Raw genomic sequence first — 18,250 nt, 5'->3', positions numbered from 1 at the left:
ACGTGGAGGTACAAATATTTGAACACACTTCGTTCTAAAAGATCGGCAGGCCATAAAATTATATTTTTGGATGAGACATGGTATGACACCCATGATGTCCCCGAAAAAGGTTGGGATGATGGGAGTTGCTCATGTGCCTTCAATGCCCCTGTATCTCGCGGGAAACGAACTATGGTTTTGTACGCAGGTAGTAGTGACGGCTGGGTTCCAAATTGTTTGTTCCTTTCAGCTAGAAATATAGGTGAATCCAAAGCAGATTCACATGATGAAATGAATTCTGAAATTTTATTATTATTATTATTATTATTATTATTATTATTATTATTATTAGTTATAAAGTAGTCGTGTTTCTCGTTTGTACACCTTGTAGTTTGAAAAAGACGCGACAACATCGCTTTAGTACAGTATGCAATCGACATGTCTGTTATTGTTGTTAACCTCTTCTTTGATCTGCCGGTCATTACTGTGGCTGGCGCAGCGATAATACACTGACATCTGAATAATAAACATTAATAATGTGACTTTTTATTCTACTTTAACAATGTGACTTTTATTCTTAATAATTCACCCTACAACAATGGATATTCCACTCAACACAGCAACACAATAGTCGTTATTGCTCTCCGCACGAGGACAATGACAATGTACATGTACTACTGAGAAGAACAATTTACTCCTAATTTCAAGTAATGTTCACAAACCACTATGTGCAGAACAAAACTGACAGTTCTCTGTTCACAGTTTGCTTGCCTTGGCTAGTTCTTCTAGCTCACTGTTCAAGTTCACTGCACATCGAACTCAGGTCTTCCGGCTGTGTCGCACTCACCTGGATGCTGCCACAGTTACGGACCCACTCAAGTTCATTGCACGTCGAACTCAAGTCCTTCAGATGCGTCGCACTTGCCTGGATACTGCCACAGTTACGGGCTCACTCAAGTTCACTGCACATCGAACTCAGGTCCTCCTTGTTCGCTGCTGTCCAAGACAAGACTTGAAGGCTGACTGAAGACTCAAGACTGGCTTCCGAAGACTGCTTCTCGCTTTTATTTATTAAACCAAATGTTCGCGTGGTTTTCGGAATCTTTGAGAGGAATATGCTTCTAGATGTTTCCCCTGCTCTCTCTGCTCTGCGCCGTCACCGTAGTTCCCCTCCCCGCTCCGTACCGCGCTACAGCTCCTACCGAAGCTCGAGTTTCCATTTCCCCGCATCTTCCTTCTTGCTAGAGGCGTGCACTCCCTGACGTGACCAGAAACTTCCAACACCACGCCACAATAAGATTAGTACCAGCATGTCCACTCTTGTGAAGTAATCGTAAAACGAGCGAGCCGAGGTTCGAATCCTGGTTGGGACAAATTATCTGTTTGAAGTTTTTTCCGGGGTTTTCCCTCAACCTATTAAGATCAAATGCTGGATAATTTTCCGTCCTGGAACCTACACTCATCTCGCTGGCATTATCAGCTTCATTTCACTCAGAAACTAGATAACCATAGCTGTTGATAAAGTGTCACACAATAACAGACTTAAAAAAAAAGTACCAGCACTAATATAATGTACTTCTGTTTTCCTCTCGTTGTTAAAATAAACCTTTACAAGTAACAGTTTAATAAAAATAATACTTTGATAGATAAGTTAATACGAAAACGTCCTTAGTAAATAAAAATAATTATTGTGGACTAATAATAATAAGGTACACTGAGTTCCAGCGAACATTCCCAGTGTTTATATCAGCCATCCAGTAGGAGGTCTCACTCACTACTGCTGCTTACATCTGCAAACTCACAGCATTTCACTGATTCAAAACTTACATACTATGTTATGTTAGTAAATTTAATAAGTTTTAAAATTGGTCATCCCTGTTTTATGACTAACCACTAAAGATGCCGATTCCATTACTCTTCCATTATTCTCACTAGTCCGTCTCCCCTTATCTGCATGGCTAGTGAATCCTCCAATGTTCAGCTTATTTCAAATTCCAGCACTCCTGACTGCTGTTTATGTTATCCTCCGCACATCAGCTCTTTTTTTGTGTGGTGCCGATTGAGAGGAAATAAGGGAAAGAGGAATATAAAGATCATCACGTGAATGCTGCATAGTTGGTAAATCCCAAACCCTGAAATTAGCTGTGTCAGTCTGTCTGCAGTAAAGGCAAGCAGTGAGTTAGCTAAAAGTAAGTGCAGTTTATTACGTTATGTTGTGTTTTTCAATGGCGACATATTTAGTGTGTGAATGTGTACACATTTTAAAAACCATTAGACAAAATAAATCTGTAGCATAACAATTGGAAACCTTAGATGTAAATTTCTTGGCAGCCCAGTTCCACGTAAAAAAAAAGTAATACTAAATTTTGTGAATAGATTTAATGAAAGAGATCCTGTGAAAGATGTGGTGTGAATTAACTATCACGGGCAACACCTCCAGCAGCTACTGTGAGGAGACTGAGTACCTAATGTTACTAACATAACAAAGTATATAAGTTCTACTCAGTGAAGCTCTGTGAGTTAGTGGATGCAAGCAGTGATGGTAGAGGACCCGCCACTGGTAATCTGACAGAAATACGAGGAATGTTTGCTGGCACTCATTGTACAAGTATACAAGAAACTGTCGTGAAAACAATTTAACTAATATCTATTATTTATAAATAAAGTTTCTTTAAAATTATTTCTCCACATTTTCATAAAAATCTCTCCTGAAATAAGTGTAAACTATTTTGTAATTTTAACACTTATTTAATTTATTATAGATAGGTAATGAGATCAACTTAACGACATATAGACCACTGATACAACCCTATTAACTTGGGCAAAAAACGGCCAGCGAATTTTTCATGGAGCCCTCTCCTAGAACAGAGTTTTTTATATACTGTACACAGAACCACCAGCTTTACTTCTCTTCCAATGGAAGTCATGCTAATGATTGCTGTCGCCCTTGAAACTCAATTCTTCTCAATAGACTCTGAACCTGCCAACTTTCTAACAACAAGACACGGGAATCACTAGACTACGAGGAAATTATTATTATGATATGATATTATTATGATATTATTAATTCAATTTTCTATTCCCAGCTTGCAGTGAAGAACACATTATCAATAGATTTTAAAAATGAATATCTCTTTCCCTATCCCACACAACTTAATCTTACCTGACACTGTTCCCAGCAACCATGTTCTCTGACAAGACGCTCCAACACTGACACCTTGATATGTAGAAGACTTAACACCTTGCGCATACACTGCGCTAGTTTTAAGTCACTCCACAAGTGCCTACGAAGTGCCAGTTCTAGTATAATCATACCAAGTGACCAGATGTCCATCTTTGGACCAGACTTGGTGCTACGGCCACTGAGATAGACTTCTGGAGCAATGTATTTTGGATGTCTGTAACAGAGCAGCAAAATTATTTTAACTAATTAATTAATTAACAATAACAATATAATAATCATAATAATAATAATAATAATAATAATAATAATAATAATAACAACAACAATAACGGAGGTTGACTCTAAATTGGGGTTTGCTATTTTTGTTAAAAAATTTGAATACTTTTGCAAAATTTCAATTTACTTGCAAAAAAAAAGCTACAATAAGTAAATTATGGATAATACTACATACAAGAGACTGGAAAACATTAAAGGGAAGCTGGGTACCAATCAAGTCTTCTTCTCACCATCTTGGATATCTTCACATCTGGATTTTTTTTCCATTTTGTGAATTAAATTAACTTTTTTCGTGAGAGAAAGCATTTTCCTTTTTACGGTATTGTTTTCTAGTGGTATGTACTGTAACAGTGAAAACAATTCTATCTCTTCCCTTTAGTAGCTCTGAGACCATTCATATCATTGAGCACAAAGACAAAAAGTGATTGATGCTGTAAGTTGTATGGTTACATAGGCATGCAGCTTTGTGTAGGTGCGGTGAGGGAGGGGGAAACGTGAGGCCACACCATTAGTATATGGTGGCAAGGCAACAGCACTGTCAAGTCGTTGACTCTTCAAAAAATTTGTATTTTACACAACTAATTGAAAAGCATTTTGCATTAGTCGAGATTTAAAAAAAAATCTAAGAACTCTTTTTAATGTAAAATACGAGTTTAACAGCAAAGAGAATCGAATATAAGGATACATTAATCATAATGTAATAATTATTGGGACTGTGTTGACGTTAAATGTGAAAAAAACGTAAAATGGAGATAAACTCCTGCTGCTGCTGCTGCTGCTGCTGCTGCTGCTGCCGCCGCCACTGCCACCGCCACCACCATGACCACTATTATTATTATTATTATTATTATTATTATTATTATTATTATTATTTACGTCTAAGTTTTCCATTGTTCTGCCATACGATTTATTTTATTCAATGTTTTTTTAATGTGTACACGTTCACTGACTAAATATGTCACCATTGAAAAACGCAACATAATGTAATAAACTGCACTTATTTTTAGCTAATTCATTGCGTGCCTTTATTGCAGACTGACTGACACAGCTAATTTTGGCGATGGAGATTCAACAAACATGCAGCATTCATGCGATTATGACTTCACTATCACTGTAGAGGCGCTGCTTACAGAACATTCGAAAAATCCCCAAATACTCGACATTAGAAAATAATATGTGGCATCATGACCAGAACTTCATAAACTCACATGCCTAGCAAGTCTTCAAAAGACCTAATGAGAACTGAGCTGTTTCATGTTTAACACTCGAGAGTTGAAGTGCAATTTGTAAAGTACAGTTTTTATAAATAAAGAACTTCAATATCTCTACTACCATTTAAAATCGGACCTGAGAGATCTCTTAAAGTTATGAATAGTGATTAGGAATCATCCTGGGAGGGAGGGAGGGAGGGAGGGAGGGAGGGAGAGAGGGGGAGAGAGAGAGAGACAGAGAGAAATGGGCAAAAATTCGCAAAGAACGATTAAAATACACCAAATTTACCGAACTTAAAAACAGAAACAGTTACTTACCCAATAGGAAACGAAACATCAGCTCCTCCACCAGTCATGTAGTACAAACCATAATTAAAAAGCTGAATGTTTCCTTCTTCAGTAAGCACGATGTTCTCTGGGCAAAGACAGCGATGGACAATTCCAAGGTCATTCAGGTAGCTTAATGCCTGGAGAGTCTGATAAGCTATTTTGACTATTTCGTCTATAGAAAATAGTCCTGAGTTCACTGTCCGGGAATGGTATTCAGAAACCACTACAGTTCGTTCTGAAGAACAAAAGAGAAAACAACCATTTCAAACACTTAAAATACACTGTTTGAATATGTAATATATTATTAAATGTCATAAGAACGAGCGAGGTAAGGGTAATAAAAAACCTAATAGTTCAAGTTTAAGCGTATAACCAGAAATTTTGAAAATTTTAGAAATACTACTTTGGAATTTTCTTTAGATCACATAAAAGTATGATAAATGTAGCAGATTTCAAACACTGATAAATTAAAATCAATTATGTAGGTATGTGCATATATGTACTGGGCGAACAATTTTCCACATGCCTGCTTCCACTGCTTGCGGATCTTGGGCGAGTCAAGCTGATAACAATGGTGAATGGGTGCCAGGAAGTCTGCAGTAAATCTACCTACAGTTTGTCACGTAAGTTATTACTAAAAAGCGCTTAAAAGAATTAAACACAAATAAATCTACCTAAAGTTTGTCTAGTAAGTTATTTATTACCAATAAACACTAATAACACTTAAAAAATAAACAGTAATAAACACATAAAATCCACCTACAGTTTGTCGCGTAAGTTGTTAGTAATAAACACTTAAAAAAATAAGAATTTAAAAAGTAAAGTACTCACCCATAATATCAAGCAAGGGTTTTATACTAGCGTCACTGTTATTTCCGGTGTGACTCCTCCTCTTTGCTTTATGTCTTAGACAGTGAAGGCTTTATAAAGTCTAGGTAGGTATTATCGTTCGCCATTTTTGTTCTTTCATTGCCGAGCTACCAGACGAGGAATCTATTTGCCGCACCATTAAACACTATCATGTCATAGCTCCTATGATAATAAATCCACTCTCATAGGAGCTACGACATTATCATGTTTAACAGTGCAGCAAATAGCATCCTTCTGTGCTTTCTTTTAATGCCAACGAAAGAACCAAAATGGAGGGCGATTATATGAATTATTTATCGAGCCTTAGGTAGTGCATAATGTCATCAGCAGTGAATGCCAAGACTCACATGTTTAAATGTAGCCGACCTGCCAGAAATAAGAGTGATGCGACTATAACTTTAATAACTTTGTAGTTGTTCTAACAGAGCCACAGGACATTTAAATCATGAAATTTTCAATAAACACAGCTGGCAAAGTACATGTGATGTTAAGGATTCACTAGGCCTAATGCTTTTCAAAAATTATGCAAGATTTAAGATGAAACAACTGTTTTATCCTTATAAAAATTCTAAAAATTGTCCCTATAACCCTACATGATATTGCTCGGCCTTATAGGCTTTGACGGTAACAACTTGTCAGGTTTACTATGCTATCATCTAGTTGTTACATAAGGAGTCACGTCATAACTCCTATTTGAATTGCATTAGCGACTGTACCGCCATCTCGTGTTCGTTTACGGCAGATGGTTCTCTTCATAGTGCTACCAATTTTAACATAGGGATGAGCAATCTCCTATATATGTGATCTGGGCTATAACCTAATATTACAACCACATTTTTTGATTGTGTGCTGCCATTGTCCTTTAGTTAGGCCTATAATAAATTCCTAACTGATCGCATATGTGTTACTGTCAATATCATTAGCTAAGATTATTATCTATAAGAGAACGAAGCAGTTAGCTTTCATATAGTGGCTCCTGCACTAGATCAACAACCATCACACAAGAGTTATCAGTAAAAAAAAAATAATAATAATAAAAAAAAAATAAAAGGAAGAAACACAGCTTAAAACAAATGGACAAATGAACTGCTACAAAATCTCTCAAGTGAGGAAATTCAGAAGATAAGTAATTCTTCACCAATAAGACTAGTAAATATACACATTTAATTTTGAAATCAGTTGTTTTGTCTAGTGCCTTGCATTTGGCAATGAAGCCATTAGCAGTCGTGCTTTCCAACACTTTTGAACTGTAGTTTCTTCTGATCTTAATGCTTCACAGGTCTTCAAGTGGTCTTCATTCATTTCTGCTGGATCTGTGGCTTTCATGTAACTGTTTTCTTAACGGGCGCCAGTTTTTACAATGTGGCAGTTACATCACCAGACGTAAACCCCCATTATGCAAGGGGGACCGCACCTGTCGTTGGTCAACGGGTCCTTCGGACCTAGCCGGGAGGACTAAATAGATGTTATTTAGATCCACCGACCTTTCTCTCATGTGCCGCTGAGGGATGCTGTTGTGCTACGATAGGCCAGCACATATGTAAATGGCATTTCCTCCATCTTAGATGAAACAGTTATACCGCTGTGATTCGGTCCCCAGATCCTCATCTGTTAAAAGCAGGGTGTACCACGGGCAGGTTGAGGTTGGGAATTGGGTAGGAGAGGCTATAGGAGGCGCATCACTACCAATTACACCCTATTTTGAAATCAGTACAATACATAAATAAACCATATACAAACCATGTTTTCCTCTGATGATGTCCAAATATGAACACAGATATGGATGATTTATAGTTTTCAAAAACTGTGCTCGACCAAATATTGTGATAGAATTTGGAGTCAAAGGTAAACCATTACTACCACATAGTTCACCAGGATGACTCCTAGCGAAGAATGTCAGCCCTCCAAACTGTGTTCCAATTGTTGGACTTGCCACAGGACTCATTTTTACAGTGCTATAAACAGATAAAGGTAAATAAATTAGAATAGTTAAATAGAATATAGTTTAGTACCAGTAAAAAAGAATATTTAACTTACCATTACATTAACTTATTCAAATTACAATTCTGTACCTTGCCACTTTACTACAAAATGAGTCAAAGCAAATGAAATTTACCTAGACCTACATACAGAAAGCTGAAATAAATTATGTAAGAGCTCTAAATGTTAGAAAATAATTTAAAGCCAACTGTAGAAAGAAAAACCATACCAGTACTCGTCCCTACTGTTTCCAACTCTAGTAACTTAATTTATATAGCTATGATTTTAATACATACATTTATATATCACTAATATTCACCGTAAGTATATTTGGTTACAAAGTATTAAAAAGCAGTTTCGAAATTGAATGCCCAAAGCATATTAGCTCAGCATTACAATAAGTGTAATTTGTAAAATGTGACAAAAATTACAGAGGAAAATTATAAATTAGACTTGGAATTAAAATATCATGTTTAGATAATTTTCATGGGAAGGTCGCTCCCTCTTCCCCATTCAATCAAATTACATTAAAATATGCGGTATGTTTGTTTATCTTAATTTAAATGAAGATTTGATAAGTTGTTTTGCCTGAATTTATATACGTAACATTTTCTTTGCTTCTATATAAATTTAATTGTGTGTTTAATATCATTGTATGAGTTGTAATATCAATATTATTGAGGATTATGTACCATGTTATTACATATACATAATTTTTATTTATTTTTTTGCTAATGTGTATTAGTTTTAGAATTAATAATTCTAGTTTTAATTTCTTTTGACGTGTCCATCATCATCTTGTATGATTCTAGACGTACATACATCTTCGTTTAAGCTCGAAAAGTATGCAAGTTGTGTTTTATACAATTATATCGCGGTTTTATTACGGATAAATTGAAAAACACATATTCCTCAATCCTACAAAATCAGTGAAAAACAAACATCACTACTAATAAAGGGCTGCTCAAAAAAATGTACAGTTAAATCAAGAGGGTTAAAATTCTCTATTCTAGCCCTCGAGTTAAATGACAGTACAATCACAAGAATATTAGAGGTTAGAATTTAATTAGATTTACTAACTTCAAATTCAAGGAACTGCAGACTTATGAATGGCCTTGGTGACACTAATGGGTAGATCATTTATTCCCACGCGGGAAGTCAGACGTTTAATCATAAAGAATTACATTTTTAATAATATTCCATTCAAATCTCACACGAACACACACCCCACAAATTCCTTTCAAAAACGTCAGCACTCAGCTGTCTTCTGTCAAATATCGATACGTATCGGTTACCGCAAAGATAATTTTTATAACCTTTGCTACGTTTCGCGCCAAGTCTCTCATAATCTTTATATTCTCTGCTAAAGCGGTAAATTAAAAAAGCAAATGATCTGAACCAATTATCTGTAATCTGGATTATTTTATCACAATATGGTAACATAAGCATAAGAATTCTTTTTGCACCATATCTGTAAACAGATATATTATATTATTTTCTGGAACATATGTTAAGAATCTGTGGTTTTTTTTTATTCACAACATTATCATTCGAGCATTTACGACATGAATTCTCTGAATATTATAAGAAGTGTAATCTGCTAGAACTCGATAGCGTCGAAACGCAACCCTTAATTTTATTATTTTGAAACATTACATCGTTCAATCTAACTAAAACGTCTTTGGTTCAACCAAACACTTTTTGCATGATTGATCCTGATATAGTGCCTTTCTAGCGCTACGCTAGTTATAGTGAACTATTACCACAGTCCATATAGTATATACTGTCACGAAACTAGAGTTGATGAGGGTACTAGGAACAATAGACTGTGCCAGTACTATTTCACATTATATGTGATGATGCGATAGTAGTGATCCTAGTGGTTAGCAACTATCTATGGATGCATATTCCCTACGTATTGAGCTTCGTGACTATATACTAGACTGTGCTATTACGCCAACTCCTGGCTAGACGCATTCTCAAATCATACCAGTTAACTGTGCTAAGGTTTGTTGTATATTCAGATTTCATGCAAGCAAACCCACTTCGCAGATAAACAACTAGTGATCGGAGATAAGAATGGAATGCAGATCAGTAGAATCCTGAGTAAAACCTCAACTAGGACTTTGTCTGCCATAAATGTTTCGAACTCAGATCGCCTACGTGAAAGGCTGATGGTCTATAAAACGTAACCACAGCAGGATCTCTCCTGAAGTCAATAAAAATGAATACAAATTACCTTAAATTTCGAGCCTCAAATTAATTTAATTCTAAAATAAGACGACAATACCATTGAATCATGGAAACTGCGGATATGTAATGAAAAAGAAAACACGTGGCCCTACAGCCAAGTAGATTTGTATTTTGTACAAACTATTTAGGCCTAATGAAGTTTTATAGCATTTCCTAGCCTTCTTAAAATTACTATAAGGAATGATAAACGCCCAAAAATGTAGTATACGCCAAATGTTCCATTGTTATTATTTTCAGTGGGCTTTGACATTAGTTACGGTATTGTTCATATTCAATGCCTGAGTATAACATCAATAGACGAATAAGATAGATTGTGAAGCAACATTCCGAATCTTTCGAGTAAAAGAATTGTATTTCAAGTTATAAGATGGCTCAGTCAAGTTGACCAGAATGGCTAGAATATTTATGAAGGAAAGCCGCCTTTTTAGCAGATTTATTGTCAGTCACTTAAAACAGCAACTTCAATATGAACACCAATATAAAGTTTTAAAAGACGACGATCGAATGTATAATAATTTATATGGCCGCCACGATTGGAAACTGAAAGGAGCATTCAAAAGGGGAAGATGGTATAAAACAAAGGAGATAATTATGAAAGGCCCAGATTGGATCATCAATGAAATGAAAGCATCAGGTATTAGAGGTAGAGGTGGAGCTGGCTTCCCTTCTGGTTTAAAATGGACGTTTATGAAAAACCCATCACCTGGAAAACCAAAATACCTTGTAGTTAATGCAGATGAAGGAGAGCCCGGAACCTGCAAAGATAGAGAAATTTTACGTCATGAACCTCACTTATTATTAGAAGGCACGTTGATAGCTGGAACTGCACTTGGTGCTAATGCTGCCTATATCTATGTGAGAGGTGAATTCTATAACGAGGCAGTTAATTTACAAATTGCCATTGCGGAAGCGTACCAAGCCTGTCTGCTGGGGAAGAATGCATGTGGAACAGGGTATGATTTCGATGTTTTTATTCACCGTGGTGCTGGAGCATATATTTGTGGGGAAGAAACAGCATTAATGGAATCACTCGAGGGAAAAACAGGTAAACCTAGATTGAAACCTCCATTTCCTGCAGGAATTGGGATATTTGGATGTCCTACAACCATAAACAATGTTGAAACAATTGCATCTGTTCCAGAAATATGTCGAAGAGGAAGTGCTTGGTTTTCTAGCTTTGGCAGGGAAAATAATAGAGGTCTAAAACTGTTTAATATAAGCGGTCACGTAAATAATCCTTGCACAGTAGAGGAACAAATGTCTATACCTCTTAAAGAACTAGTAGAGAGGCACGCTGGTGGAGTCTGCGGAGGTTGGGACAATGTTCTTGCCATTATACCTGGAGGATCTTCCACGCCTCTTCTTTCAAAAGAAGTAGCTGAGAATACAATCATGGATTTTGATGGTCTTCAGGCAGTTCATTCTGCATTCGGCACAGGAGCTGTAATTGTTATCACAAAGGAGGTGGACATCATCAAGGCCATGGCACGATTGGTACTATTCTACAAACATGAGTCATGTGGACAATGTACGCCATGCCGCGAGGGGATTGCTTGGTCATACAAAATCATGGAGCGTTTTGTAACGGGCAATGCTAAACCAGCAGAAATTGACATGTTGTTGGAACTCACAAAGCAGTACGAAGGCCACACAATCTGCGCTCTTGCAGATGGAGCAGCATGGTGCATTCAGGGGTTCATTCGACTTTTTCGTAATGACATTCTATGTCGCATTAAGAGATATCGAAGGGATAAATTGCGGAGGGTTAATAGAACCTGTTTTTAATTACTTGAATTGTGAATGTTATATGTTTAATACATGTATTCTAAATATATCTGAAATGACACTGCACTTATGTCATTATTAAAATTTTGTGTTATTTTATAAAAGGAATATAAAGAAATTCTGAATTCAGTGAATGTGAGACATATTCCAGTATTTATTGCTATTGAGTGTTCAACAGTATTATAATTAATTTGTCATATCAGAAAGGTTTGTAAGTAGACAATAAACTTTCAGAGGTTCAGATATGCATTCTTATTAAATGGCATTGCTTATGACCGGAGCTAGGAAGTGCATGCAATAAAATAATAACTGCATATGGACTAAAATGTCATACATAAGAGAAATTTATTCAGAAGTGGGCATTTTTGTTTTGGATGTGCGAGTTTTATTTCAGTATATTGGCATATTCGAACAATATTCTGTATAATATAATAACATGCAGAATACGACAACCATATTTTAAATTGTTTTGATATTATTTGCATATAACCGGAATTTACAGATACCAGATTATTTAAAAGTATCATAACAAAGTCATTGTCAGTGTTGCTAATGCAACATTGCCGTCATGTTTTATTCTAACTTTTCTTAAGTATCCCTGAATACAAATGCCAAGATCACAACCAACGGTAAAATGCTGAATTAATAAAGATGAACAAATCAGTTTACACTTGGCTTTCGTTGGACAGAATATTTAAAAATGTAGTAATAAAACTTTATAAATGCCTCAATGAATAGGACAAGTGGGAGAAAAATTCTTCTCCACTGATGGAGTCGCCATGCTGTGTATCGTATGAGCAAAAACAGTAAGCATAATATTTTTTATTAATATAAAAAATGCAACATAACTGTATACTGATTTTAGTTTAAAACTTTCTCTTTTTATACATCTTGATTACACAACTTTTAACACTATATCACTTCGGAATATGTATTATATGTCTTTCTCGTGTTAAATTCTATCGTACCTGGTTAACATGTTTCGGTCAGTTATTGACCTTCTTCAGAACTGCTGTTGTTGGTCTCTGTCACAACTAAAGAATCGAATGCAATTTTTAACAGGTAATCTATGAAATCTTCTTTTATTTTTATAATCAATATTCATATTTAACTCATTATATTTGCTATTAACTTCCGAACCCTCGTAGTTATCCTTATTTAAGGCCAGACGATATACATATATATACTCTCTCTCTCTCTCCCTTCCTCCCTCTCTCTGTCTGACAAGAGGCATTCTTTTATTTGCGAAATAACATTTGTAACATATTGTTCAGCAGAAAAGGGTTATGGTTAACATAGAGAACTGTCATATGACAGCCCTAATACCTCAACCGAGTCCCTGCCGACTACCCCTTAACTCCCCACTTCACCTTCCCTGGCTGAGACAGCAATGTTTTGGTCCGATATGAGTAGACAGAATGCTTACAAGCATTTTTCAGTGATGGATTGTATAAGACAGGTTCCTTATAGAAAGTCAATTGCGCTACAATTTCCACAATACTGACTGCTGTCCATAACCTCCATCAGCAGCTCCTTAGTGCATCTTGGTCATGATAAGTCTGCAAACTCGTTGTAGTTCCTGCAACCTGTGCTCCAACTCCTCCTCCTTGGCCAGACTATCTAGCCACTGCAGCGCACTACGAATACACAGTCCTCTTACCTTCCTCACTGAGTTTGCTGTCAGCCTCATCCACAGCATGCTTCACAAAGAACACGTAGCTCTCCAGTTGGTTCCTAGCTGCTACTTTCTCTCTTTATTTGTCGTCTTCTTTTTTGTATTGCTCAGCCTCCACCAGCATCCTGTCGATCTCCTCCTGGTCATTTGCAATGATCTCTACATTTCCTTCTTGCCACACACCCAAACAAGAGTGTCAAGGTCAATTCCAATAGCTGGTGTTTTTGATGCCATCTCTCTTGTTCACTTTAAATAAAGTTATTAATCCACCAATAACGATACCTATATGAGCTACAGAAGAATAAGCAATTAAAGACTTTAAATCCGTCTGACGTATACAAATTAAACTAACAATTATACCACCAACCAATCTAATAGAAATTCAAATATAATTAATTTTTCTGAAATTAATTAAAATTACAAATACACGTATTCAGCATAGAAAAATAATTCTGCTTTTGCAATATTTCTCTTTGTTTGTAACTCACTTTCAATGTTTTTAATTAACTGTCCCGCATGCCTTCTTGTGGCATAATATATCAGAACAATAAGATATGAGAAGTGCAAGGCGTATATTACGGTACGGAAGCAGAAACCGACTAATGTACTCTCAGTGGTCAGGCAGTGAAGCTTAACATATGAATATATTTAGCGCAAAATCAGTGATTCTATTGTTGATCAAAACTAGTTTTATTTATATTTGATTTCGCGAGAAGTTGCAGACCCATAAAGAGATACAAAAAAATATAATATACGAAAATATCAGTGTGCTAATATTGATAACGAATTCTTATCTCATTAATGTATATATCATTCAATAACTCTGGAATTTAGATGAAGTCTAGATTCAAGGTCTGCATACAGCTGCATATCTTTCTGTATTTAATGCCTACTCCACACTTATTTATTTCACTATGGTAATGGGGTAATGTGCAGTAATTAAATCTCAGTTTACTGAAAAAAAAACACACACACATACGCAAATTAATATTTAATTCCAGATTATTTTGTGACTTGCAGCTAAGCTGTATTACTAAAATTGTAATTATCATAAACATTATTAAAAGATCGTGGATAAAAAAAAATATTGTATGCAACTAGTGGTATGTGCATTATTATCGCTTCTGTGTCATTAAAGAGTGATAATAATGCACATACCACTAGTTGCATACATAACTATTATTCTACTTACCAACTACTGTAGTTTCATGCTCTGTAATTCACTCTTACCTAAACTAGATCTACCAATATAATTTGTTCTTAGTTTACAGATGCCATACATTTATACCATTTTCTTGTCTTAATTCTTTTGCTCCTTACTGAAGATAAACATGTACAATAATTCCCCCAAATCCCACATAGATAAAGGAATAAATTCACTGGTAGGAAAGGCGGTAACAAATTTTTTTCCAAAAACACAGATGTACTGGTATTTACGTCAATCAATCAATCAATCAATCAATCAATCAATCAATCAATCAATCAATCTTCTTAATGTATCCAGCCGTTTGCTGACAATATAAAGTCCACTACAGTCCACTGTAGTCTATTCAGTTGTTGTTTTTCACGAGAAATGAGGTGTATTTTGGTATTTACGTCAAGAAACACTAAATTAAATGATCTCACATATCATATTATTAATACTGAAAACCAATCTTACGTGTTGTTGTTGTTTTCTAATGCCAGGCATTTGACAATAAAGTCATTTGACCTCTTGCACTCCAATATTTTTCAAAGATATTATCATGACCAGCCACTGAAGCACAGATTTTGAGGTGTTCCGAATCCATTTCTTGGTTTGAGTTGCACAATGGGCAGTTAGGGGACTGATATATTCCAATTCTATGCAGGTGTTTAGCCAAACAATCATGGCCTGTTGCCAATCTAAATGCAGCTACAGACGATTTTCGTGGTAAATCGGGAATTAACTGTGGATTTTGATGCAGAGAGTTCCATTTTTTCCCTTGGGATTGTGTTATCAAATTTTGTTTGTTGAAGTCTAAGTATGTAGATTTAATAAATCTCTTCACAGAGTAATACGTAGATCTAGTAAGAGGTCTGTAAGTAGCAGTGCTGCGCTTCTTTGCTAAAGCATCTGCATTCTCGTTTCCCAGGATTCCACAATGGGACGGTATCCATTGGAATACAATTCTTTTATTGAGTGATGTTAATTGAGAGAGCATTTTAGTTATTTCTGCTGTTTGAGATGAAGGTGTGTGTTTAGAGACAATTGATAGAATAGCTGCTTTGGAGTCTGACAATATAACTGTATTCCTAAATTTATTGATGTGGCATAGAAGATTCCTGAGACATTCACTTATTGCAATGATTTCACCATCAAAACTTGTTGTTCCATATCCAAGTGATCTATAAAGTGAGAAGAGACAGCATGTAACACCTGCACCGGCACCTTGTTCTCTGGAGATCAAGGATCCGTTGGTGTATAAATGAAGCCAGTTTTGTGGAGGGTACCTAATATTAATTGTCTCTAAAGACAATTGTTTCAGTATTTCAGTGTTTACTTCTGATTTCAGTATTTCTTCTGTTAAATTTAGATTAAATTCTATATTTAATAGAGTTAAAGGGTTTAGTTTAATTTGTAAGTTTTCTTTTAAATTCGGGATATTGATTTTCTGTTTTAATTCTAGAACAATGGATATGAAACTTTTTTGAGTTTTCAATCTACAGAGAGGACTGTATGAATGCCAATTGTTTCCTGGTAATCTGATAAGTTTTTCATATTGAATCAGTGCTTTTTCTTCTATTGTCATTTTGATACTGTTAATATTAGCGAGGAACCAATCTTAAGTGTACCCAGCTGCTTGTGCTACATTGATTTGAAGTTCTTGAGTTTCTTACTATGACCTGCACTAAACTTTCGTTTCCACAATTCTTTTTCTCTCTCACATATTTGTATATGAGGAATGGTATGACTTTACTTAAAAATAACTACTCTGTGGAGTGTTCGCCACAAAATGAAATATCTAACTTACAGAATACATTTTTAAAATGATCATGTAACTTTGTCTTATGACCATGGCTATTTAAGAAGTCATACAATTACTCATGTACAGTTTTTAAGAAAATCATTACATTTACTAGAGGTTTTCATTTACCTAGAGAAAATCAAAGCTTGAGTGGGATTTAATTGACTGTTACATGATTAGAAGAAATAAAGTACTCTAATACAATAAAAATTTTTAATTGACTTAGTAAGATTCTATTTCACTAATGTTACCTTCACCGAAACATTTAAACGGAGCAGCCATTTTCAGTTGACTATCTGTGCGGTAAACAAATGACGATTAAACTTAAAATTATAATACTGTACTATGTATTAAATATAATACAGTATTTTTATTCTTTACTCTCTGGAAGTTGATTTATTATTGACAGAATTTAAATACTGTATCATGCATTTTTCTTGTAGAGATCAGGCTGCAATATTACATTATTTTTCCAGACTTTATCAACAATTCCAAGGAAATTTCATAGTCTAGCAAAAATGTAACAAAATTAAAAGTTTAGGCCCTATATAATTAGTTGAAATACATAAAAAGAATAAAATCAGTTGTACTGCAAATTGAATTAATTCAAAAGTGTAGTCACGTTAAGGAATGTCACTTTTGTTGACGTCGTACAAAATTTTGTCCAATATTCTTTTGAAAAGATTAACTCCATATGTAGATGAAATTATTGGGGATCATCAATGTGGTTTTAGGCGTAATAGATCAACTATTGACCAGATATTCTGTATTCGACAGATAATGGAGAAAAAATGGGAGTATAAGGGTACAGTGCATCAGTTATTCATAGATTTCAAAAAGGCATATGACTCGGTTAAGAGAGAAGTTTTATATGATATTCTTATTGAATTTGGTATTCCCAAGAAACTAGTTCGATTAATTAAAATGTGTCTCAGTGAAACATACAGCAGGGTTCGTATAGGTCAGTTTCTGTCAGATGCGTTTCCAATTCATTGTGGGCTAAAGCAAGAAGATGCACTATCACCTTTACTTTTTAACTTTGCTCTAGAGTATGCCATTAGGAAAGTCCAGGATAACAGAGAGGGTTTGGAATTGAACGGGTTACATCAGCTGCTTGTCTATGCGGATGACGTGAATATGTTAGGAGAAAATCCACAAACGATTAGGGAAAACACGGGAATTTTACTGGAAGCAAGTAAAGAGATAGGGTTGGAAGTAAATCCCGAAAAGACAAAGTATATGATTATGTCTCGTGACGAGAATATTGTACGAAATGGAAATATAAAAATTGGAAATTTATCTTTTGAAGAGGTAGAGATGTTCAAATATCTGGGAGCAACAGTAACAAATATAAATGATATTCGGGATGAAATTAAACACAGAATAAATATGGGAAATGCCTGTTATTATTCGGTTGAGAAACTTTTATCATCCAGTCTGCTGTCGAAAAATCTGAAAGTTAGAATTTATAAAAGTTATATTACCGGTTGTTCTCTATGATTGTGAAACTTGGACTCTCACTTTGAGAGAGGAACAGAGATTAAGGGTGTTTGAGAATAAGGTTCTTAGGAAAATATGCAGGTGATAATTGCACAATGTCGAGAAGATGCAAAATTTATGGTAAGGAAACTCCTTGAAGCATTTAAAGCAGGGGGACTGAAAGTTAATATGAGTAAAACCGAATACCTGGTGATAGGTGGAGATGGACGAAATATAAAGT

At 35.3% G+C, this 18,250-nt stretch overlaps 1 protein-coding gene and 1 pseudogene across 2 annotated transcripts in view; one reads left to right on the top strand and one right to left on the bottom strand.

The window, feature by feature from the left end:
• LOC138696806 (TBC domain-containing protein kinase-like protein) overlaps positions 1-9,088 on the bottom strand; it is a 65,790-nt gene extending 56,702 nt beyond the window's left edge. Inside the window, exons 1-4 of one of the 2 annotated variants that reach the window (XM_069822222.1) lie at positions 8,911-9,088; positions 7,591-7,805; positions 4,969-5,215; positions 3,143-3,377 (exon numbers count right to left, since the gene is read on the bottom strand). In XM_069822222.1, coding sequence (XP_069678323.1) covers positions 3,143-3,377; positions 4,969-5,215; positions 7,591-7,795 — 687 coding nt within the window. In that variant the 5' untranslated portion in view covers positions 7,796-7,805; positions 8,911-9,088. Of the gene's footprint in view, positions 1-3,142; positions 3,378-4,968; positions 5,216-7,590; positions 7,806-7,887; positions 7,906-8,910 lie in introns of those variants that run through there. The other variant, XM_069822223.1, reaches the window with a different exon arrangement.
• Positions 9,089-10,134: 1,046 nt separating this feature from the next.
• Positions 10,135-12,785, top strand: LOC138697160 (NADH dehydrogenase [ubiquinone] flavoprotein 1, mitochondrial pseudogene; annotated as a pseudogene).
• The last annotated feature ends 5,465 nt before the right edge of the window (positions 12,786-18,250 follow it).

This window comes from Periplaneta americana, chromosome 3, assembly GCF_040183065.1.
Source record: "Periplaneta americana isolate PAMFEO1 chromosome 3, P.americana_PAMFEO1_priV1, whole genome shotgun sequence".
Classification (NCBI taxonomy): Eukaryota; Metazoa; Arthropoda; class Insecta; order Blattodea; family Blattidae; genus Periplaneta; species Periplaneta americana.
The sequence above is the reverse complement of the archived record's forward strand: the minus strand, read 5'-3'. Positions and strand labels throughout refer to the sequence as shown.